Below are 26,001 nucleotides of genomic sequence, written 5' to 3'. Positions count from 1 at the left end.
ACAAGCATTAGAATGATAAGCATCAAACATTAAAGCAATCGTAAATTTAAAATTGTAAATAATATTGCATCTACCATAAATAATGGGATATAGGACAATAAGAATTGATAAAACCATATAAGAGAGATCAAATGACATGATGTTGAGGCTGAAATAGGCCGGATTAAATTTAGTGTATAAATTATGAATAAACTTGCTCTTTAGTTGAAATTTGTCAATGGGGAAAATAATGAATTAAACATTATAGAAAGAAATATTTATAAATCAGACATCTAATTATTCAAAAAAACACAAAGAATTTCACGACGAAGGAGGTTCAGAACTTTTGAGATGTTTCCAGATACAATTTCATCTTTGATATGTGAGGGCATACTTTCCCATATAATTGGAAATCTATGTATTGCAGTTTGATGCAAACGTTCGGTTCTGGCTTTCATGTGGTGGAATAGGATTGTGTGTTCACTCTGGCGTGATCGGACCGTTATATTGTCATTGACTGCCTCACATAATACAATGTTATACAGGTTTTTGATTACAAATGACATCATTAAATACTTCCTTCTGGATTCGAGAGTAAACCAAGAAAGGGTCTGTAAGCGCTGTGGGTAAGACATTTCCTGTTGCCTTTGTTTCAAGATTACTCTCGTTGCCCTTCGCTGAACTCTTTCCAGGGCTTCAATATGTTTCCTAGTGAAAACGTACCATGACGGGACCCCGTATTCTAAGATTGGCAACACAAGTGATTTGTAGAGACAGAATAATGCCTGTTGTGACACGCCATTACCTAATCTCGATATAAGACCTAGCATTCTATTTGCCCTTTTAATAACATTATCAACCTGGTCATCCCAGGTCACACTAGAATTAAGGGTGACCCCGAGGTACTTGACAGAATGTACTTGTTCTATCATTGTTTCGTCAATTGTGTACTCTGTTTGCCCGACATTTTTCTTACGAGGTGCAATCCTGAGAACTTTAGTTTTCGCAGCATTAAGTTGCATTTTGTTTGATTCACACCAGTTAATTACACATGAAATGTCAGCTTGGAGTAATTGTTTATCGGACTCATTTCGTATTATTCGGTATAAGAGCGTGTCGTCCGCAAAGAGCACACATTGAGATTTTACTACATGAGTAATATCATTAACGAACAGATTGAATAATCTTGGCCCTAATACACTTCCCTGTGGTATTCCTGAAGTAACTTTTGACCAGCGTGATCGTGAACCCCGGAACTGAACGGTTTGCTCTCTCCCACAAACAAAAGATTTAATCCATTTCCACGTATCGCCCTGGATATTGTAGTTTTTTGATAATTTATTTAGTAAAAGACCATGCGGCATTCGGTCAAACGCCTTGCTAAAATCAAAGAAAATGGCATCGATTAAAGGGGTGGGCAGTACATCCAGGGACGTTAACCAGTCATGGGTGATATTAAGCAATTGGGTAACACATGACCTTTTGGGAGTGAAACCGTGTTGTTTTGGAGAGAGCAAACCATATGAATCGACATGTGACACTATTGATCTGTCAATAAAAGTTTCCATCATCTTACAAACTATTGAAGTGAGTGCAACCGGACGATAATTACGATAATCAGAGGGATTACCAGACTTATGAACTGGAATTACAATGGACTGTTTCCATTGAATGGGGAGTTGACCTAGTGAAAGTGAAATTCTGAACATACGCTGTAATACCACTGATATCGGTTTTTTAACTTTCTTGAGTACAACAGCAGTAATCCCATCGATACCTGGAGATTTGTTCAATGATAGGTTGTCAATAAGCTTCATGATTTCACTTGCAGGGAAATCAAGGGTACTCATTGAATCAATAGGGAATTTACATACACTCGGTAATTCCGGAACATTGTCAGAATCGCATGGACTAAACACTGAAACAAAATAATCAGAGAAACAATTGGCAATCTCATCAGGCTTGTTCAATACTCTGTCATTATGACTAGAAATTATTGGTGGAGTTGGGTTGCGTCTCAGCGAGCGCATGTATCCAAAAATCGTTTTCCGTTATCTCGCATGGAGAAAAGCCCATTTAGATAATTCCAATAGGATTTGTTAGATTCATGCTTGGCGAGATTGCGAACTGCTTTGTACTTAGCCCACCATTCATTCCTTACACCCTCTTGATCATTCACATGCGATTTGGCAATAATGAAAATTTGATCTCTTTATTACAAAACAAAATGTGGATTGATTTGATAATTTTTTTACCAATTGAATTTGGCTTGTCTTCCATTCAAGTCAACACTTGCTTTCCTGTTCTGCTTCAATTCAAACTTGTACACATTCCATAGTATATTGTTTTATTCCATGTAGCTTTGGTGTATGGCGGAGGCGTTGACAGCTATGACCTGACCATGTTACAACCAAGCACCCGTTACAGCATCACAGTGGCTGGTGAAAGGATTGATGCAGAGCTTCCTCAGGTTGGACCGGTCTACGTCACCACACCTGAAGGTGATCTTTATATTTTATAGAAGTCTACAGAACTAACCCTTTGTCTACCGAAGCTTGTAGCTCCTATAGGCTTTGTACAGGGGTCATATAGTCTCAGAAGGCAATGGGTTAAGTTCTTTTACAAAGGTCTGAGCCTTTTGATTCCGTAGATGCTAGCTTGATTCCCACTCTGTATCTTTTTCCTTTTAATCCTTCATTTTCTGCTTGGACAAAACAGTTGGAGGTTGGGGAAGAGGTAAATATTCTTCATTTTGTTGGCAGTTTCCAACTAAATCGAAACAATATCAAAGAAATATGGAGAATATCTGGCCATTTTATGTATATAAAAGATGTAAAATGTCAAATTTTAGCAACTTGTGGGAAGGTTTTTTTCCCCTAGATTTATATATGCTTTATACTGTTGTCAAAATGGCTGAACTTTTCTTCATTTAACGGTCATTGAACAGCGTTCAAAGTTCTTACTCAACCCTCAAATAGTTATTCTTCCCCTTCTGCTTCTCCTGTTCTAGGGCCTTGTCCTGCTTACTATGAATCTGGTCCTAATGGCGGTTGCTATCGGTTTGTCACCAGCGAGTATGGATCTATCTGGTCCAGTGGCAGGAGTGGGTGTGCAGCGGTCGATGACTCTGACCTGGTGATCATCGATGACCAGGCGGAGTTTGAGTTCATCGTCAATCGCACCAAGGATTTCTATCCCATCAGGGATTGGTGGATAGGTACTGTGATTGATTATTTAGACCAGTTGGAGACTGGCAAGATGTGCTTTATCACCCATTTTCCAAAGACTATAGCGTTCATACATATAGGTTCGGTATCCAATGGGTTAATCGCATACAACTGGTAGCTTTTAACTGTTATTGCAAATTTGTAATTGCAACAAGTTTTATGAAAACGACTCCTGACCCTGCGCTTACTGAAGCATATACTTGGAGGAATATTTTTTTCTCTTGTATTGGTGCCTCTATCTTGGGCATATAAGATTCTGTGAGAACAATCTTAAATATTTTGTTGTTTAGTAATCTACATTAGATGTAGACATATCACACTAACAGATAAGATGTAAATTCTTTTGAAAGAAAGATGTGTGTATCTGTAAATATATTTTCTCTCTCTCTCTTTTATTGGTGCCTCTATCTTGGGCATATCAGATATTGTTTTAGAATCCTAAATGTTTGTTTTGTAATCTACATTAGATGTGGACATGTTAGGCTAACAGATAAGATGTAAATTCTGTTGAAAGAAGTATGTGTGTATCTGTAAGGATATTTTTTTCTCTTATATTGGTGCCTTTATGCCAGGCATGTCAGATTTTGTGAGGGGAATATGAATCCACAGGTGTCAATATATCTGGATGATTTACGCCCATAACTGTTAATTTGTAAAATAAACAATCAAACATACATGGTTTATGATACACAAATTGAAACCACTAATGATACATGTAAGTTAATATTCTATGTTGTAAATATATTATCTTGATAGATGAGGCTTACTTTTTCTGTTTTCGTAGGTTTTTCAGATTTCTCGGTTGAGTCTGACTGGCGCTGGCTGACCTGTGATGCCCCTACTGATTGGCAGAATACCATCTGGGAGACGGGGTACCCTAGAAACGGTCTCCATGACTGCGGTGCTCTTAGTTCAACCAGCGGACAGGTCATTGATGATGTTTGCGACAAACCAAACTATTATATCTGTGAGATTACACCTAAAGGCAAGTTTATTCATTATTAGTATTATTATTGTTACCTTTGCCTAGGAGGCGAAATGCAGACTGAATCAGTGTGACCTGCAGGTTTCTCCTCCTGATATAACTGATGGGGGGATGATTTGGGGTGCAGGTGGACTCAGTTTGTCAAGGTACATTGTTACTTGATAATATCCTTATCTCTCCAGAAACATTACATTGTGAAACCTCCAGGTTGATAATGTATGTTATTTTTACCCAGATATCATCCTTTCTAACCAAAATAAAAATGGAAGGACACCATATTGATCTGATGATAAGAATATTTTATTTCAATGAGAAATATTTCATATTTGGTTGAACAATATTCTTTTTCTGACATGTCATTAATTTAGCAGTCAAGTAATCATGCATGATCTAATAGTTCATAATCATAATTTTCAATTTCTGTTTCTGTTTGTGGTAACTCCCGTAGGAACTCTGCAGGACAGTATTTTGCTGGTAAACGCCAAGCTGGTATATAACCAATTACCTTTGAAACATTTTACGTCTAGGTTAATCAGTCATAGTGGATGACGTAATAGACGACAGATATCACTCTTGGGCCTTTTTATCAAAGTGAAGACAATGGCAAAGTTGGGATTCCAACTTACAACCTTGCGATTATGAGTCCAATGCTCTAACCACTGGACCACATGACCCGTTATTCAAATATCTTTAAATTTTGTTAGGTCAATATTTTACATAATAGTGTGGATTTTCATTATGATTTGATGAAAAAAGAATCAGCATTCCTAGCCTTGTATTCCATTATCATTCCCAGACATTAATGAATTAATTTATAAATTAAACCTCTACTGCTGGAGATTAGTGTCACATTTGGCTTTCCATAGTTAAACCACAAATTTGGATCAGAGATTGAATATAACCAGAATACAGACCAATGTGGATATCTTGTGACTTGATCTTACAGACTTCACCTCTGCCGATATGAATGTCCGTGATGTGATGGCATCCCCTCTATCAAACACAGAGATAGATGTTTCTTGGGTCCTATCTAACATCACATGTGATGTCTATGGATATAAGATCTACTATGGACCACAAGGAGAGCCATTGGATAGTAAGAATTATTGCACTTTTCTCTCAGGGGGTGTTGCAAGAAAATATTTGCGATCAATTGCAAATATTCTGTTGCAATTTTACAACTGATAGATCAACGTTAGCTATAGCAAATTGAATTACACTTCTTGTTTCGAGGAGCAGATTAGCAATTAATCACTAATTTGCAATTAACTGCAAGACATATGATTGATTTAGGGACCCAAAATAGACTTGCAATTGATCGCAAGTTTCTTGCAACACCCCATTAGTCATGAAGATTTCTATACATTTTGGGGTTGTTTTTTTACATTTTTTTGGGGGGGGTATTATTCCTTATCAGATTTCGATCAAATTTTCAGTGCTTAAGTTTGTCTGATTTTTCTTTATCTGTTGAAATCATATTATTTTCAGCCTGAACTGACCCTTGAAACATGGATTTACAAACTTTCTCACGATATCAGTTTTTACTGCAACTACTTTCATTTATCTTTAAATTGATGTAAATTTATGTAGCTATTGTGTCTTTTTCTTTCTTTCATGTGTGATCTATATTGCATTTCTTACATTTCTTACATAACATTTCTTTCAGTTACACAGTTCCATGTAGTCTATGGTGGTAACGTATCATCTCTGACTGTACCTGGTCTATCACCATCAATGACTTATGTGTTCCATGTTGCTGCTCTGATCCCAGATCGACTGGAACTGCCAAGAATAGGACCCGCTAATGCAACCACATATTCAGGTAAATACATCACCATTAAACTATAGATGATGGATTACAGTGGTAAAAATGCATTTTGGGGTCTGATACTTATTTTTTTTCATCAGTGATTGAATTTTAATGAGGTTATCGGTCCAGAACAAAATGACTTGGAATTAATTATGCAATTTCAGTTTCATGGTAAAAAATTCTTCTTCTGAACCCATTGAATATTGTATTTTCTAAAAATAGAATGAAAATTAATAAAAAATGTTACCCCATCATTGGCCTGTGTTATCCTGGTGTCTACAAATTCTGTAATTGTATCCCCTGAACAGAGTTAGGAGGATACTATGGATTTGGCCTCGTCGCGCCGCCGCCGCGTCTGCTGCAGAGATTTCCTTGTGAGCGCTCTATCAGCTGCATTTCTTCTCCGATTGTCCTCAAATTTTGCATGAAGGTTGAGTATGGTATAGAGAGGAAGCCGATTGATTTTGGTGTGGGCGGAGACATCGTTGCCATGGTAACAAGAGTTCTTGTGGAAATATAGCAGAGATGTCTTTGTGAGTTCTCTACAGCTGCATTTCTTTCCTGATCATCTTTTAATGTGGCATGAAGGTCCATTATGGTAAAGCAAAGCCGGTCAGGTCAACGTTAAAGTTTACATGCAAGACTATCTTGCATGAAGTCACTTTTCAACCAAACTTTGATGGAAAGCAAGACTGAGGGATCCAAACATAATTCCACAACTGTAAGTCTCTTTACAACCAAATTTGGATGGTAGATGGACTTACATGCAAGACTCTCTTATGACACCTAACTCCACAACCGTAAGTCACTTTTCAACCAAATTTGGTTGGTAGATGGACTCGGGGGACCTGCATGTTATGCTGCAATTGGAGGTCACATGGTAAGGTCAAAGGTCATTTTCAGGTCAACGCTAAAGTGTACATGCAAGACTCTTATGACACCTAACTCTGCAACCGTAAATTACTTTTCAACCAAACGTGGATGGTAGATGGATTTGGGGTACATGCATGTTATGCTGCAGTCAGAGATCACATGGTAAAGTCAAAGGTCATTTTCAGGTCAATGTTAAAGTTTACATGCAAGACTTTCTTGCATGAAGTCACTTTTCAACCAAACTTTGATGGTAGATAGACTTGGGGGGGGGGCCTGCATGTTATGCTGCAGTCAGAGGTCACATGGTAAAGTCGAAGGTCATTTTCAGGTCAACGTTGAAGTTTACATGCAGGACTCTCTTTCTCCGCAACTGTAAGTCACTTTTCAACCACACTTGGATGTTAGATGGGCTTGGGGGACCTGCATGCTAGGGTCATTGTCATTATGATAATTGTATTTTTTTGTCAAAATTCTATGTGAGCTCTATGTATCGCAATGACGGATGACGCGGTGGGTTCGGGGGATACATGTGCTCGGCTGCGTGACCCGCCGAGCATCTCTAGTTATTGTCGTCAATATTTAAGGGACCGCCAGGTTCCCATAGCCAAACAGGTAAATTTGTTGATGCAGCCCTCAAACATGTACAGTATGTAATATATTTGAATTCATTTCTTCATTATGCAATATATTCATGATGTGATCATTAAAAAATAGATGTTATAACCCTGATTGATTGAGATTGTTAGCCATGGAAGTTCTTGTGGAAAAATCTTTATTCTCTCTCCTTCGTCATGAACTGTGTGATTCCCTTGTGAAAGTTGGTCTTGAACTTTTCATTACGTCAAACTTCCCTTTGAAACAATACCGCAGTTCGGATTGCGAACTGCGGTGTTGTACCCCATTTTCCATTTGGATCTCCTAAAACTCATTTCCAAGCCCTTATCAACCGCGCTTGGCCAAGTAATCCAGGGGTAATCCCCGCTGTCTCAATTTCACCCCCACAGGCCAGTATATGAGCGTTGAGCAAAGGACGAAAAGATAAACAACAGCTGCGCTATTACGTAAGACTTCTCTGCCTGTAGTAGGACCTTCGGAATGAAATTATTGTATTCCATATTTAATCACGTTTTCAAAGGCATATTGTATTCAGTAACCCAATGTTAGTCCATTTTCAATTTTGAACGAAGAAAATCGACCTCGGAATAAGGAAAGTAAGCGAATAAAAATGACGGCATGCTTACAGGGACCGCACTCGGCGCTGCGCATGCATCCCATCGTGTGTGGCCCCCTACTGTGACTGTATATGCCGGGCTGTTGTTTTATCTTTGGACCAACGTCAAGAAACAGGTGTTTTGATACTTAAATTGCTCTCTTGAGGCAGTTACGGCTGGAGAAGGGAATTGATGAGAAAGGGGAACTGGGGTATAGTGTTCTCAAATGGAAGTTTTTCGTCATGTAAAAACAATGATGCATATATCTTTGGGGGGCGTTTTGGTCTAGTGGTTATGAATCTCATATTTCAATCTGAAGGACGGGGGTGTAATTCCAAGCCATGGCATGTTTTCCTCCAGCAAGAAAGTTACCCACATTGTGCTGCATTCAACCCAGGTGAGGTGAATGGGTACCTGGTAGGAATTTATCCCTTGAAACGCAATGTGTGTAACGGCTGCTCTGCTAAAGCCAGGGTAATTATACTGCATTACTGTAGAGGTCTTCTGATAAAGTAGGTGTAAAGTAGTTGTTATATTTTTATTATCATTTTATTATTCGTATATTATTCTTCAGAATGTGGACGTATCATAGTTGACGGGGATGGAATGATTATGAGTGCTGACTATCCCAATGGGTATTATGGGCCAGAAACGTGTGAATGGCTTATCAGTGCTCCCGTCAACCAGTTTGTATTATTGCAGGTAAATCATCATTCTTTCCAAACCATGTTACATAAACAGTTGCAATCAATACTTACTACGTTTTGTTCATGGCTTGCCATAGATTTACAGTGATGTCTATTTGTAGAATTGATTATGTTATTAATGTAACAATGCCCTGGATTGTTTAATGTACAGTAGTGCTTACATGTACTTATGGGGAAAATTGCATGTATTCAAGTGAATTTCAGTTGTAAGCTAGATTGATTTTTAAGATAAAGATTTGTTAGGATGGAGAAACAGAGAAGGATGGAGGGAGAGAAATACAACGTGTATAGAAACAGAAATACAGAGAGAGAGAGACAAGTAAAAAGATGATTGTTGAGGTTTCAACCATGTATTAGTTTAATGCATACATTTTGATGTATGCACATTATTCCATGAAGTATTTTCTCCAAACATTGACATTCATTCTTCAAAATAACCTGTTTTAGAGTGTCAAGAAACATTTGTTTCTAAATGAACAACACGAAACTGGTCTGAAAGAATGTAGGGTATTAATAAATATTTGTTGGCTCTTATCTTGTTAATATTTGTGATATCTAGATCCTGAATTTTGACACCCGCGCTGGAGTTGACTTTGTGGTGATCGGTAGCGGTGTTGACTTCTCTTCGGAGAGCACCCTCTATGTTCTGTCGGGGTCCAAGGACAACGCTGGAACCACACCCATCCCTGACAAGATCCTCAGTCCTGATCAACACCTGTGGATATCCTTCAAGACTTCGGAATCAACCCTCGATCATGCAGGCTTCTTGATGTATGTTACGATGGTTACTCAAGGTGAGGTCATAGAGATATCTGGAGAATTTCATGAAGCAATTAGTCTGTGATTTTCACCAAATGATTTGCTCTGAGCCAATTAGATGCAGTGATTTTGTTTGCTCAGAGCAAAAGTAAGTGAAAAATCACTGATTGTTTTGTTAAACGCCCAGGGTGTCACATCCAGTGCAGAGTGGACAGCATCTGCAAGAAAAAGAAAACATGCAAAAAAGGGTGTGGGTGGATAGGTGTGGAACACATATTTAGTGTCAAATGCAACAAAAATCTTGTAAAAAACTTTGTACAACTAAATTGTGAATCAACATTTTTACCTATTTGTTAAAATTGAAGGACATCACATGATATAATAGGGTAAAATGAACTACTTCTAAAGAATGCTAATAGGGGGGCAAATTTGTGGAAGAGTCAAGGTGTAGTGGTTTTGACTCTCACCTTTGTAATCAGAGGGCCATGTGTTGTCATTCCACCACGCCTAGCATCCTTTGGCAAAGGCATCCAACCACACTTTGCCACTCTCTACCCAGGTGCTAAAATGTGTACCCAGTGTGATGTGAAGTCCTTGTAGCTTTTACAGCATTGTGTGTGCACGTCATTGCCGCCTAGCTGGAATACTCCCAAGGGAGTGGAAGATGTGTATACGCGGGAATGAGGGATTCTGTAATGGCTTTAAATGCATCATAAATAACCAGATTATGATTATTAGACTGTCATTGAAATAAAAATCCATATATGTCTTTGGCATTGTGTCTGAAGGTCCTGGGGAACCAACAAGAGCATATGACGAGATAACAGAAGAAGGAACATTGACGTCACCAGGGTGGCCAGATGACCATCCAAACTTTGTGGTAAGGGAACCAAAATTTTAATTTAACCGCTGATTTTAGGGCATTCGGGATTTCACAATGAATTCAAGGAAAATTTAGGAATTCACGGGAACCGAATTTGCAATGACGTGAACATATTTCAGCTCAATAAGCAGGGGTATCTTTGCTTGATGGACACATAAATTGTCTTCTTATAGGTATTGATCCTAAATGCCACATCCCTTGGAGATGATGTAGAACTGTCAGTCCACTGGTTTCTTCCTGTTTTCTTACCCTTGCTTTCTTAACAGTCAGATAAAAATCCAACTCTTCCCTACTTTGGTAAACTACCAACACAACTAGCATGCTTCTGTTGCCTGTAGTTGAAACCCCTCATAAAGCAAAAGAAATAGTGCCTTTTAATTTTATTGATTGTAAAAGCGCCCTAATCATTCACTGTAAACTTTTGACACTATTAGATTTATTATTATATTGCCCATGAGAAAATTGTTTTTGTTTGATTTTCAAGCAAAAACTTTCATTTTGTGGTTGACTTCACTTCCTTTGAACACAACTCAGGATCCTCAGGGTATATAACACGCAGGACAAAGATTTAACCAACCAATCTTCTTTCTAACAAACCAGGACATAACGTGGACCCTGATTGGCCCAAAGACTGGTCGTGTCCGAATGAACTCCATCGAAGGCGTCCTTGAGAGTGGTTATGACACCCTGACCATTGGTTACGGAAACCCTGACTCTTCGGTTATTGCTACCTACACTGGGGATTTTAAATCCGATGAAGAAATATCGTCACCAACCTATAATTTCTGGGTGCGCTTCAAAGCAGATGAGACCATAGCTAATAAGGGTTTCACCCTCTATTGGGAGTCTTTTGATGATCAAGGTATTGTACTCTTCCCTCACTTTTTCTTTATTTCATGTACCACATGTATTATAGTTTGCACTGTATTTACCTCATTGATAATGTACAGCAAGAAGATATCGCCTTTATCATTAAAGCAGGTCCATTATTAAATTTCTGAAAACAACTGCAACTTATGATCAGCTAAGTGCTCAGACCCCATTGATAAGAGCTCATGGGTCTTACTGGTGTGATAACAGTGCTTTGAAGTCAATCAGAACCATAGATATTACTTGAACTGTCTTCAATATAAAAGTTGTTGATAACCATGAAAAGAAAAGCTTTTCATGATAAGAACAGTATCTATGTGACTCACTGGAGATGTCTGGTATATTTTTAGTATGATGCACCAATGATTTAGAGTACTTGCATGCTTTGAGAGTTTGGAATCCCATCATTTATCAAAACTTAATTTTGCTGAGATTGCAGAAATATGTTTGTGGGATTACAAACAGATGTTTGACCAGAAAATTTCTGCTGCATTTTGTTTCAAATTTCATGTGATGACATCTAAAGCGCAATCCTTTGCAGTAGACAATATTATTCATTTTGTTCAAAATAAGATGAAAAGCATCTGAAAGCTCACCGCTCCCACAACTTGAGTTTCCGTTTAACCATGGGTAAATTGGTCTTGTACAATGCAACTGAAATAAATGAGCAAGGGTTAACTCATAATGAAAACTCTTTTTGTTATAGCTTCCTGTGGGAGCCAGGAATTGCTTGAAGGTTCGGGGTCGGTGATGTCCCCCAACTATCCTCAACCGTACCCTGACAACCAAGAGTGTACCTGGTTTATCAGACTTCCCAGCATGAATCATCTTGTCAGAGTTGAGTTCAATGCATTCTCTCTGGAAGAGAAGTAAGTTTATGGCTTAATCTGATAAACTATGGAAAGCCATCAGGTCCATTATTCAAAAGAGCACACTGGTGGTCAAAAACAATTTCTTGTCTTTTTAGGGTCAAAGCTTCCATTAATTGATGTGTATAAACAAATAGATCCTCAAACAGATGTCATATTAATTGCAAATTTATTATGTGGTATATATTGTATTTTGGTATACCAACAGCCAGAATATGATGTTGATGCCATTGTTGATTTCTTTTTACTTTGTGCATGACAATGAATTATAACTATCTGATATTTTTTCCCCTTTTACAGATTAGTTACATGTATTTCCAGTATAATGTTCTACAATGAATTTGTGTGTGAAATAAATTTCACTTGAGAAATGATGCATGTCATATCTTGCATGCTTTAAGTTGCTCATGCTTATTCTATGTGTCACTCAGTTTTTCCATACAATTTTTATCCACCACAATAAAACAGCCATGATTTCTTAGTGCTTGGTACTGGCAAGACAATCAACGAGGAAGTGATTGTCATACTAACAGGAGATACTCTACCGACCCCTGTGCAGAGTGCTAGCTATCGAATGTGGCTGCAGTTTAAATCTGATGAGTCCTTCTCATCCACAGGATTTTCACTGGAGTATAGTAGCATAGACAATCCAGGTAATGATGTCATTGCAAAATTGTTCATTTGTTCATTCTCATAAATCAAGGGGTAGGTACTTTGGAGGTTAAATTAGGAGACACATTGGTCAGTTGTGCCTGTCTTAAGATTGATCCAATCAATCTCGACTATAAGGAAATCCATCTATGTCATTCTGTCGTTGTGGCCCAGTGGATTAGTCTCTGGACTTTGAAACAGAGGGTCATGGGTTCAAATCCCAGCCATGGCGTAGTTTCCTTCAGCAAGAAATTTATCCACATTGTGCTGCACTCAACCCAGGTGAGGTGAATGGGTACCTGGCAGGAATTTATTCCTTGAAATGCCACCGCGCTGTAAAAGGCTGCGGGGCTAAAGCCAGGGTAATGATATCCAAGTCCTTTGGAAGCGCATAGAGACGTTATTTATAATGTGTTATGCGCAATACAAGAACTGTCTATTATTATTATTATTATTTATTCTACAGGAAATTTGTACAATGTCCTCTGTAAACAAAGAGAAGCACAGTTAATATTCAAAAAAGCAATAAATGCATGAATATACATCATATATAGAAAATCTTTTGAACAAAAATGCACTTTAATTGCTGATGTTTCTGGCTTTCCATAGTTGTGGTTGATTGGATTAATCACAACACTTTGTTAGACAGGGCCCTGGTTGCAGTAGCCAACGGTTTAATTGTAAACATTGTCATTTATGCACTTGTCATGCAGGATTGAAATGAATCCATTGACCGGGGTAATAATATGCTGTAACGCGCTGTGAGCCATTCTGGGAAAAGCGCTTTATAAAAATTGGCTATTATCATTATTTATGGAAACTACAAAAAGTTTACAAGATTTATGGCTTGTTGCAAAGTAAATGTCAATGCTAAGAACTCATGCATGCATGCATGTTGTAGATTTTGTGTATTATGGTGTCACAATGTTGGAGCTTTCCATAGTTGAAATTGATTGAATCGCTCACAATTTTTAAAAGTTCAAGGGTAGCATTGTTCCATAAAAAAATGGCTTCATATTTACAGACCCATGTACTGGTACTACAATCAATGTGATTGTTACATGTATGTGTCTCCATTGACACAAGGATCCTAACATGTTAATATCATTTCTATCCAATATACAGTCAACTTTGATTAGTTGCAAAGTATATGCCATTGATTTATGATGTTACTGGCTTGTCATAGTTTACATTGACTGAGCCATTCACAGTGTTTATAAGATGGGAACCCTGAGCAGAGGTATGTGTAGATCACAAAAAAAAAACTTGGTGACATCATAATAACATCCACATGTTCTGGTTCTACACATGTTCAAATGTAGTACTTAGATCAATGCAATTATTCCATGTATGTGCCTCCATTGTTGCAAGGATCCTAACATGCTAACGTTGTTCATTCTAATACAGAACCACCTACACCTTACAATGAGATAGCCGATTCTGTGATCTTCATTGTACAGAATGAACCTATTGGATGGGTGAGTCATTGACTGTTCTGCCTTTCATCATGAACAGTCTCAATTGAAAACATGTTGAGGATTATATCATTTCTTTCTGATATAATCATTAATGCATTTAACTTCCCATATTATTGTGATAGAGAAGAGAAATTTATGAATCAGGCAGTATGTATTTCTTCTTTTCTTTCTTTGTTTACATTTTATTTCTTCAAGTATTGAGGCCTTTACACAGAACATGAGTTCTTTTTTTATTGTCTCATTGCTTTCATCAACCTATTTCCTAAATGAACAGGATACAGAATCTTTTGTTTGATGCAACAATATATCTGTAAAGCGTATTAAGCTCAGTGCTGCTCTAAAACGAAAATAATGATTTTAATGATATTCATGGCACCTTTCTGAGTTAAAAAATTTTCAAACTAGTGTTTTGTTCTTTAACAAATGTCATGACCTTCCACTCCATTGCAGGATTCTGAGTGGCTTACCCAATCCAAAACTCTTTTGTGTATCTAGACTAGAGGTTTAAAAAGCGAAGACACTTGGAGGGATTTCTGCTAAAAGAAGCAATAAATACTGGCTCAGACTTTTGTTTAGTTTCCTCATTTTACTATTTCATAGAAAGTATATAATTTTTTTTCTGTTTTAGTTCACTCCTGTTCGTCAGGAAGACCTTGCCACTGCTATAGCTACATCGATGACTGATTACTGCAGGGATAAATCCGATACCTGTGAAGCGATACGACGCAGAAGAAGAGATGCAAGTATTCTAGAGCTAACCTTCAGGTATGTCATGAAATTATTTTGGTAATATTTGATGGAACTTTGTGATAAATCTACAATGATATATCTACTAATATTGTTTAAGTTTTATTAATTGATTATATTCATTGATCAATTTTATTTCATTTTCCGGTATGATACAACAGATAAAAGTATAACATAGATTATCAAAAATACCATAACAGGATAGTTCATGAAAGCTGACATGGCTTATTTCCAATGATGTATTTATTTGTTTATATTGCATAGTTGTGGGGTATATCGTGCATTGCTCAATAGCTTTGCTCTGAAAAGTCAATGGATAGGATATGTTGTGTTTTTGTATGAATTTGAAGATATTGCATTGATAATAGATTGTGTTAAGAATAGATTGTATATTATAGCATTTTTAAAAAGGGTCTTGGTACAAAATAGAGTAAACTGTGTACTACTTAATGGCTATTGTACTCAAAAATAAAGAGAGCGAATTGTTTAATGTGTGTATGAATAAGCAAATTTTGCATATCCAAACAGAAGATACAGTCTTTATTTCTTTCAATCTTAGCGCCAGTGACGTTGAATTCCTTGACACTGTTGCGGTTGAGAACGACCTCCACATCACCACCTGGGTAGGCAACCCCAGCATGGCCGACGAGGACATCATCCTGGGCATCGAACCTGAGATCGTACAAACCTCTCTCATGGAGGAGACTTCGCAGACCACGATCAAGGACATCATGGGGGAGGGGTTTGAGTACACCGTCACCCCCAGTGCGCAACCTACGACTGGTGGACCAAGGACCGATCCCCCTACACAGGGACTTGAACCATGGGCCATCTCATTGATAGTGATTGGGAGCTTCGCTTTAGTTGTATCAACAGTGGTGGGAATAGAGGTCAGGTATGTGAAATAGTGTAAATCTGTTGACGTCTGGTTCCCATAAGTTTTGTGCAGTTGGGGCTGTTTTACAGAGCCTTTAGCCACACGTGAATTCGTAGTTGTTTGCGGTATAAAACGTATCACATCATTGGTCAAATCATGCTTACAGATAAGCCAACCATTTCCTTTTTAGAGTATTTGTTCCTCTTTTTTGCTATAAATACACCAAAACCTTTTTTGTGTGATTTGTTACTTCTTTTTTTTCTGATCATGGAGTATGTATTATACACAGTGTGACACCAGCACCGGTCCGACAGTCCCAAACCGGTAAAAATCACTGTCGGGCCAGTAACTTGTTGCATGAAAAGAACAAGTAAATTCTTGCCTACGAGCACATGTTAAAACTGGTGAATTATCAAGTTTTCAAGTAGAGTCATTTCACATGTTTTTTCACCTATCACACTACAACAGGCTGGCAATTGATACTCTTTTTTTGTCAAAAGAAACTTTTTTCCTTATAAGAATATTTTTTTTGGTTGTAGAAGGTTGGCAGGTCTGTGCTTTATAGGGGACTCACCTTAAATCAATGAGATTTAAAAATCATGTGAGCATCAGCACTAAACATGGCTTGAAGTCACACCCCATGGTACAAGTGTGGCTGGAATATGTGATTTATTTTTTAAAAAGGGAAAATAAATGTATACTTGTATCAAAATATATCTAGATTTGAGAAAAAAAACACTGATATGTATAGTGTAAACTTTGTTTCTTTGTACGTAAATTTAAATGATATTACATTGAGCAATCAATGTTTCTACAGGAATCGTCAGAAATGATGCTACTTCTGCTGCTACATCTAATTTGTTTTCTTTTGTTGTAAATTTGTAATATCACTTTATTGTTTTACTTCCCTTCTCCAGACATCGACGGAAGAAAAGAAATATGCAGACTGGTGATGGTATCATGAACTCGCAAGATTTGCAAACATACAGTGAGAACTAATAATTGAGTTTCAGTTCATGTTCAGTTTCAGTTAGATACCATATCCCACAAAGCGTCTTTTCATTGTGAGCTCTCCTACAGTCCCCATCGTTTTGTTGGTAAATTTTCAATTAGTCTACTGCCAACTCGTCCACTCACCACATGGTCTACTTTCATTTAGTCTAATGCCATTCTGTTCATCAGCATTTTGTCTAACAACCATTTGGTTCATTAGCCATTTGGTCCAATTATCACTACGTCTAATCACCATTTTGTCAATGACCATTTCGTCTTATAACCAATTGGTCTAATGTCCATTTTATTTTCATTCATTTTGCATAATTTAGAACTTAGTCCAATTAGACCAAATGGTAATTGGACTAAATGGCTATTGGACCAACTGGTACTAGACGGAATGGCATTAGACTAAATGAAAGTAGACCATGTGGTGAGTGGACGAACTGATGGAAGACCAAATGACAGTTGACGAGTTGCCAATTGGATGAATTGGCATTAGACGAATCGGAATTAAACCGTTCTGTCTATGTTGACTGTGATGGTTTGTAATGAAAAGCCGCTTGTAGGATTCCTGCGGGAAAGAAGAGGCTCTTACTTTGAGAAAGATACCTTTATTGAATTACCAAAAGCAAAATAGTTGCAGAGCCATCTCAGAGTCTTCTCAGCTTAACGTTATCTCAGATTTAATTCTTGTCTCGTATGTACTGTATCTCTTACCATTGTCAAAAATTATTCTTGGACTTCCTGTATATCGTCCTTACTGCACACACTTCTCATACTTACTGTACTGCAAACTTATCTCACACTCATCTTTGACCCATCTTAGTCATGTTTTTTAATCTCGGACTCATCTCACACTAGTCTTTATACAAATAATGCATGCAGCCGAGTGTGTTAGTGGAAATGCAGAGCACGCGAGGTTTCTTTAGAAAGGTGCCGCACTGTGCACGAGCCGCTGGCAGCGAGTGCCCAGTGTGCATCATCTGAAGAAACCGAGCTTTCTCTGCATTTACTTTTACGCAGGACAGAGCAAGTTCATTATTTGTTTTATAAAATAGCAACACAGAAACAAATTCTTAAAAAGTTACAGTACAGTTTTGTTGGACTTCTCCCATGACTTCTACCGCACTGGTTTCCTTGAGCATGCAATGTCAATTTTCGTTGCGCACCTTTTCCACTGCCGTGCAGTGTCAAAAGTTGGATTCATGTGACGCGTATTGGCCAATCGCGATGCTTGAAAAAATACACCTATTTTATAAACCTTATATCAGATATACTCTCTTTTGTATCGTACCCATTTCACAAACTATTCTCAGTCTTACAGGATCACAGACTCATCTCACACTTAATGGCTCGAATTCACAAAGGTAGTTTTTAAAACATTGGGTGAACCTGTGGTTTATGCAGATTTCCTGTATAAATGACACTTATTTTACTGCGTATATTAAAAAATTCCATTGCCGATGCATGCTTTTGTCACAGTGCGCCAAATTGATGGCTGCTGCCATGGTTAAGTACACTATATTATCGGCTCATTAATTCAAGACTGTGGATTCATGAATAAATTAGCATGGATAACCACAGCAACAGGCATCAATGTGGCAAACTGACAAATGCGTGCATCTGCATTGGATTTTTTTATATAAACAGTAAATAAGCGTAATTAATACAGAAAATCTGCATAAACCATGGGTTCAACCGATGGTTTTCTAAACCACCTTTGTGAATTTGGGCCATTATGTCTCAGACTCTTTTCACACAAATCTAAATTTTGTCTTAGGGTAGCTAAGATTCATCTCATTCTCATCTCACGTGTCCTGTCACTCTCACCAATTTTTTAAACTCTTTTGAGACTTTACTGTGTAGCAAACTCGCTTCAGAATCATCTCCCAGTCATCTCAGACTTACCATATCTCCTATTCATCTCATTCTCATCTTCAGACGTAGTGGTTTTATGAACCATTTTATACTTTGCCAACACTCTTCTCAGATTTGCAGTATCGCAATCTCATCTCAGACTCATTTTAAATTCATGTCACATGCACCCTTCTGATGATAGTTTGTCACTAATTTCATGCTAATCTCACATGTTTTGAAAAAAATATATAAAATTCAAACTGTGTTAATAATAATAATAATAATACCAACATGCTTATATAGCGCATATCTCTGCCAAAGGTGTCCCTATGCGCTTAATTGGATATTATTACCCTGGCTTTAGCCTCGCAGCCTTTTACAGGGCGATGGCATTTCAAGGAATAAATTCCTGCCAGGTACCCATTTACCTCACCTGGGTCAAGTGCAGCACAATGTGGATGAATTTCTTGCTGAAGGAAATTACGCCATGGCTGGGATTCGAACCCATGACCCTCTGTTTCAAAGTCCGAAGACTAATCCACTGGGCCACAACGCTCCACATCTAATAAGATGGTGATTTGATGTTCCATACATGTTTGTTTTGTCTAATGTGATTTACCAACCTTAAATTTTGTAGACTCTTATCAACCACTTATATTGACTTTTCTAAAGCCCAGTGATTAGGCACATGTTTTTCTCAGTGCTGATTGATTTCCTAGGGGCCCCAAGCTTTCTGCCTATTTATTTGTGGGGATCATTTTGGGTAAAGGTGTCGGTGTTGTCTTAGTCCACTTGCTCCTTGAAGTACATCAACTGATGACCTATTTGTAATAAAGAGGTTTGGAGGGGGTTACATTTGTTCAACATGGTTGACTTCATTGTTGTTTGTTCAATTAGAAACAAACTTACTCTCATTATTTATGCACAACATGCTTCTCAATATTTTCATCTTTTGAATTGTAGAATATGAAGAAGAACCGGAATACGCATCGCCATTAAAGCGGTCTGAGAGGCCGTCAACGTCAACCTACACCAATGCAACTTATTCTGATGCTGCTATTCCTGGTGAAGAGTAAGCTATCTTTCAATCACGGACGTGGTTTTATGGTACACCATGTGTAAAGTCCAGGATCTTACACATGGTGTACCGTAAACCACTTTAGCAAATTTTTTTATACCACCATGCAAATCTTCACACAAGATATGTTTCATTGTCATTTGTGTAATCTGTTTCTTCCAGATCTGAAATGCTGGTTGTTTTGTGGGAGGGGGTGCAAAAAGTGATAGTGAATAAGGGGGAGAAGGAGAGTGGAGAGGAAAGAGGAGGCAAAGATGGAGAAGAAGGAGGAGATGGTGGAGGAGGAGGAGGCAGAAGGAGGAGGGAGAACAATGATAAGGAAGGAGGAGGAGAGTGGAGAGGAAAGAGGAGGCAAAGATGGAGAAGCAGGAGGAGATGGTGGAGGAGGGAGAACAATGATAACTAAGGAGGAAGGAGGAAAGAAGGATGGAAAAGGAGGGAAACGAAGAAGAAGAAAAGAAGAGTAGTGAGAAAGGAGAAGACAGAGGGAGGAGAATAACAAGTAAGAAGGATGGATGGACAGAAGGAGAAGACTCAGAGAAAGAAGAATTAGAGGTGGAGGTGTTCAACCAAATGTATACTAGCATTTGTTTTTTTCTTTAATTACTCATCTATTTTCTCTCTCTTTTTTTTTTATTTGCAGTAATGACGGTTTTGATGATGGAGAAAACACTCACTTTTGATACTTCTTCTTATTACAGTTTCTTGTCTGAAACTTTAATTATTATTTTTTTAAATTCTTGTTACTGCTTACCCTATATATTTTCTGTATATGTTTGTACTTGTATAAAGTGTGTTGTAGTGTAAAAAGCTACACGTAACATGTAGACAACAAAATTTAGAAAACATCAAACTAGTATTTGCTTCTTCTATATCTGTAAGGAATTCATTTATTGTTTATTTTGGTTTTTTAATGTTCATTCTATGCATGTAAGGAATGTGTGTTAGTTTTAGTATTGGTAAAAGGTGATCTCTTCAATAACTTAAATCAACTTAAGTGTATTCCTACATTAATTTTTGTAGAAAAAAAGGTGCACGTTTATGCAAAATATGCAAGAAATGGAACTTGAAAAGTGCAGTACTATATAAATGTCATATTCTAAACATTTGTTCTTTGTTATATTGTCCATGTACTAACAAGGCATTAAAAATTCTTAGCATTTTCCTATATATTTTGTGTCTTCTTTGGTTCTGCTTTTCTGTCGCTAATACTTTGCTCTTCCTCTTTTTCTTTTCTTCATCTTTCCCTTCTTAGTATGTTATTTTTTTATTTCATACATGTTTATCTGGTTCTGTTTTTTCTTTATCTGTTATTTTTAGGTATAGACGAATATTACATCTATATTTGTTGTTTACAAAATTAAAAATTCAATTACAAAGTGAATTAAGAAGTAAAACAGAAATTCTGTTCAAATTTCACCTATTTTGTAGCATTCTTTTCCTCCCAGTATTGTAAGCCTTGGGATTTAGAAATATGCCATTTTATGTTGTTTATTTTGTTATAAGATTTCTCTTTTCTATTAAAATGTATTCAATATTATCAACTTTTCAAGATTTTTCCTTCATGTCACAAGTGTTTTCACTTGCACACTAGCTCTCTACGGAATCATTTGGTCCCATATAACTTATGTGTGATTATTTTTTTCCTCTAAGTGATCAATGAGTCAGTCGGCCATTCCGTTTTCTCATTTGTGTATGTTGTTTTTGGGGGGTTTTCTTTGTATGTTTTGGGGTGGGGGGTTAGTGAAGCAATGAAATATTTTTTACTTGCACAATCCATATATTAATTGTTTGATTGATAGAGACACAAACAGTTGTGTGCCATGAATTATTGAATAAAGTAAATTTTATAAACTCAAACTAATGTACAATGTGTTCTTTCTTTCCTCCCATCCTAATACATTATTTTTTCAATCATGAAAATGATAATGAAATGAGATTTGGTAGTATATATAGGAACGTTCAACATTTGATCAGAATGGTGCCGTTTTTGCAATGAATTTTATATGAAACTATATTTGATATATAGATTAGTGACTACTGAATGAGAGCTTGAAAGATTCTTTCCTTGTATGCAGTTACAGTAGACATCGCCACCTGGACCCCGTCTTACAAAGAGTTGTGATTGATCCGATCAATCATGACTATGGAAAGCCAGCAAAATCAACACCTAAAATTCATGTTTGCATGAAATATTTTCTAGAAATGGTGTAAATTCATACATTCATTGAATTCTTGAAAATTCAGAGTGACTCTCTTTGCTTTCAAAGGACATTGTACAAATTTTTCGTCGAAAAAAATTATGACATCAATGGATTTCCATACAGTGAGGTTGATCGGATCAATCCTAGCTATTTGTAAGATGGGCCCCCAGAAATGTTTTTTTGTAGAGAAAGTTTCATTTTCTGAGATCTTGCTCTACTTCCAAGAATGCTGGGGCCGATTGCACGAAATGGTCTTTCCAAGGACCGTCTTTCGTGTCGCCCATCTTTTATGATACGCTTATAAGCGGGGTGTTTCTGAAATTTATGATAAAGAATAAGATTCGTTAGCTTGCTTTTAAATCAAATTTTATACAATTTCATGATATATCATATCATTTTATAAACAAATATTTTGCTTATTTTAACGGACGAATGAAATATGTTTGCAGATGATTTATTTAAAATGCGTTTCACATGGCGCATCATAAAAGATGGGCGACACGAAAGACGGTCCTTGCAAAGACCCTTTCGTGCAATCGGCCCCTGATTCCCATTGAATACTTAGGCCAATGTGTTTGAAAATTCCATATTGAGATGGATATTTGTCAACTCACTGACGCAAATTCATTTGGAAGTCTGTGACCTTTTTAAAAGCGTCCTCCTTATCAATGCTTGATCCTGTCGGCATTTACTAGCTGTTGACATGCTATTCACGGCTCGTTGAAGTGCCATTCATTTTCCCCGGTTCATTTTTCACCCCATTATTTGTTGGTCAGCAGAAATTCTCCTTCGATTGTCCTTTCATCCAATTGTAATATTTGAAAAGCAAAAATCCCCCACTTTAAAAAGCTTAAACAGTTTCTTTTTTGGAGTGTCATAAAGGTTTTTTTTTCTAAATAACGCCTCTTCAGTCTATTTGACTTGTACTCTGTCAAAGAGACAAGGGAATTATGCCCGAATAAGGTTGTGAGATCAGGGCAAAAATGGGTTTGGAAATATAAAGTCGAAAGCTTTCATTAAACTAGTTTGATAAATAGTTTGAGATGTTTTGAACTAACACATCTCATCTGAAATTCCTTACTCAATGTCTTACATAAGTGTAATCCAATTCAGTCTCTTTTGGTAAATATTCAATTTGTCAGATTAGACAATATTTCGCTTCACTAGATTGGAGGATTCAAGCTGTCGATCAAATAATATCCCTTTTTCTAACACAGACAAAACATTTCTAGCTGGGAGACGATAGTGGTTCGAAAATGAAGTCTGTACGCGTTACCCATTGTCATTAAATACTGAAATACCATTAACAAAAGTAAATTTTGTGTTACCATTTAATTCACGCACATACTAACACAATCTAGCAATATGATTCTAGCAATTTCGATGAGAATGGTTCACTTAACAGAAATGAAATGCAATAAAAAAAATTGTCAAAGTTCTGATATGGCTATGCTATTGACAGTATTCCACTTTAACGCTTTCAACGAAAAAGGGAAACAAAACATAGGTGACATATTCATATTAATTGTTGCTATTCATGGCATCTACCAATATGATCTTTAGGGGGAGGGGTGGGTATGTCGGACAATCCAAAATCTGTCTGCATGATGATTAAAGGGATGTTTCAGCCCGGAGATATTTATATCTCAATAAATAGAGTAAAATTCACAAAGCAAAGTGCTGAAAATTTGATCAAAATCGGATGACAAATAACGAAGTTATTAAATTTAAAATATTTGCATTAGTTACTCCGGTGAAATAGTTCTAGGCATGTCATTAGGTGAGCTGATGATGTCATATCCCTACTTTTTCTTTTGTATTTTATTATGTGAAATTATGTTTAATCAAAAAATTTCTACCAAGCATTAAAACAATTGTATTGACAACTGATTAAGTGCATTAGTTATTTACTGCCGCAACTTATTTCATCACAATGGAGACACATCATTTACACATGTATGAAAAAATGAAACATTTATGATTTCATGTAATAACATAAGAAAAAGGAATGTGGAGATGTAACATCATCAGCCCACCTAATGATTATTCATGACGATGTGCATATAACTGTTTTCACAAAATATTGATAAACTTTAAAATTCAATAATTTCGTTATTTTTTATCCGATTTTGGTATTTTCAGCATTTTGCTCTGTGAATTTTACTCTTTTTATTTAGATTCAAATATTTTCAGCCCGCAGTACCCCTTTAAACTATTTAACTCTGCAAAAATACGTAAGCATCCTCTATTCAACCTTAGTACAAAGACTTTTAATATGCTGTGATTACTCAAACGGTCTTGTGGTTACTATTTCAATTAGTCCCCAAAGTATAAAGTCATATTTATCCCCTATTCTTTCGCACCAAGGCCTATGATTACCCATCAATTATAAATGTTTTCCTTTGAGTAGCCCGAACAGAGAACGAACAAAAGAGAGCGCACTTCATCCTTCTTTTTAAACAGTCGTGGTTCTGATGAAAGAAGGGATGTAGGTTTAACATCAAAAGAAGAAAGAGGGGGTTAAAGAAAGAGGAAGGGGCCGTGACAATAACGTCTTCAAGCGGCGTGTCATTAGATCAACATTATTCAAATCCGAGTGTCAATATGATTTTTGTCTAGCACTTTTCGTGTCTCGTGAGCTTGTGTGATGCAGAAATACCTGTCCGGGTTGACAGTCGACAGGGATGCGTTGAGATTAAATTAAATTAAAATGACCTGGCAAGGAATGCATTCAGGGCATGCTAGCGAGAGATGTATCCTCGCGAGGTCATTATTTCATCTATGATGAAGTGGATACATCATTTTAATGATATGTCTCTTTATTCTCCAGCCTACTCTCAACAGCTGCTCCTCCTCTTCTGCGTTACTTTTAATTTGCCTTAATTTTACTCTTCATTTTAACTGGGTAATCCCATGCACTCTCTCCATCTCTCTCTCTCTCCCTCTCTTCCCCTCTATCAATCTATCCGTATATCCCTCTCTCTCTGTCAATCTATGCATCTATCTCTCTCCCTCTATCTCTCTCTCTCTCACTCACTCTTTTTATTTCATCCCTATCTCATCAAAAATAGAGTAAGATTTATGCGTCCGATTTAACTCAAGTTTAGATTGTAGAACTTTCCTTTAAATATATCAAGGAAATAGTGCACAAACAATCCAATAAACATAATAGGCCATGCATGATTATTTTGCAAAAACACGGTACATAAATGTTTCAATAAACAATTTTCACAGCTCAAACTTATAGCTGAAATGTCTAAATATACATTTTTTTTATTAAAACAATCCACCGAGAGCGCGAATGTTAAATAAATAATAAACACTCAAGTTGGGCTGTTCGCACCTCGAAATACATGCTGGCCTATTTGGCCGATATACATGTAAGTATAAAGCACCCACTCAGGAAAGTGTGCTAGAATTCAAATTTTGAGATTTTGTCACAAGTCGTGATGGACGGTTTGTAATAAGAGTATACTGTAAAAACTATGGTGTTAAAACTGACACCAGTTGGTGTTCAATAGAGGACCACATCCTGAGGTGTTAAAATTACACCCTATAGATATTGAACATAAAACCAAAGAGTGTAAATGTAACTACCAAAAGTGTTGTAATAACACCTACAGGTGATAAACTAACACCAATTTAACAGCGGTGTAAAATAACTGGTGCGGTCCTATATGTACACCGGTTAACACCACAGTTTTTGCTGTGTATGTATATAATTATTTATAGAGAGAGAGGGGAAAGGGTTTAATTTCCATTGCCTTTTCTTTTCTAAATGAAGGAAAATATATAACAAACTGCATAGAACCTATATGGTTAAAAAACATATCAAAGTTTTCAATCCAAGCTTCAAAGCGTCTTCAAAGACCAAAATAAAGTACAAAATAAATTACCTCCTAATCAGTCCCGATGTTTCTTATTCATCGAATATTCATCG

The 26,001-nt window shown here is 37.0% G+C and overlaps 1 protein-coding gene across 1 annotated transcript in view; it reads left to right on the top strand.

Annotated features, from left to right (window-relative positions):
* LOC121423607 overlaps positions 1-21,704 on the top strand; it is a 78,377-nt gene extending 56,673 nt beyond the window's left edge. The window contains exons 42-58 of the mRNA XM_041618990.1: positions 2,340-2,480; positions 2,990-3,196; positions 3,991-4,191; positions 5,138-5,287; positions 5,858-6,013; positions 8,660-8,787; positions 9,352-9,586; positions 10,340-10,431; positions 11,035-11,296; positions 12,011-12,173; positions 12,642-12,826; positions 14,232-14,302; positions 14,931-15,067; positions 15,609-15,944; positions 16,844-16,914; positions 19,743-19,851; positions 20,501-21,704. Coding sequence (XP_041474924.1) covers positions 2,340-2,480; positions 2,990-3,196; positions 3,991-4,191; positions 5,138-5,287; positions 5,858-6,013; positions 8,660-8,787; positions 9,352-9,586; positions 10,340-10,431; positions 11,035-11,296; positions 12,011-12,173; positions 12,642-12,826; positions 14,232-14,302; positions 14,931-15,067; positions 15,609-15,944; positions 16,844-16,914; positions 19,743-19,851; positions 20,501-20,540 — 2,684 coding nt within the window. The 3' untranslated portion in view covers positions 20,541-21,704. The remainder of the gene's footprint in view (positions 1-2,339; positions 2,481-2,989; positions 3,197-3,990; positions 4,192-5,137; positions 5,288-5,857; positions 6,014-8,659; positions 8,788-9,351; positions 9,587-10,339; positions 10,432-11,034; positions 11,297-12,010; positions 12,174-12,641; positions 12,827-14,231; positions 14,303-14,930; positions 15,068-15,608; positions 15,945-16,843; positions 16,915-19,742; positions 19,852-20,500) is intronic.
* The last annotated feature ends 4,297 nt before the right edge of the window (positions 21,705-26,001 follow it).

Source organism: Lytechinus variegatus, chromosome 11, assembly GCF_018143015.1.
Source record: "Lytechinus variegatus isolate NC3 chromosome 11, Lvar_3.0, whole genome shotgun sequence".
In the NCBI taxonomy this organism is placed as follows: domain Eukaryota; kingdom Metazoa; phylum Echinodermata; class Echinoidea; order Temnopleuroida; family Toxopneustidae; genus Lytechinus; species Lytechinus variegatus.
This window is presented reverse-complemented; position numbering and strand designations above follow the sequence as displayed.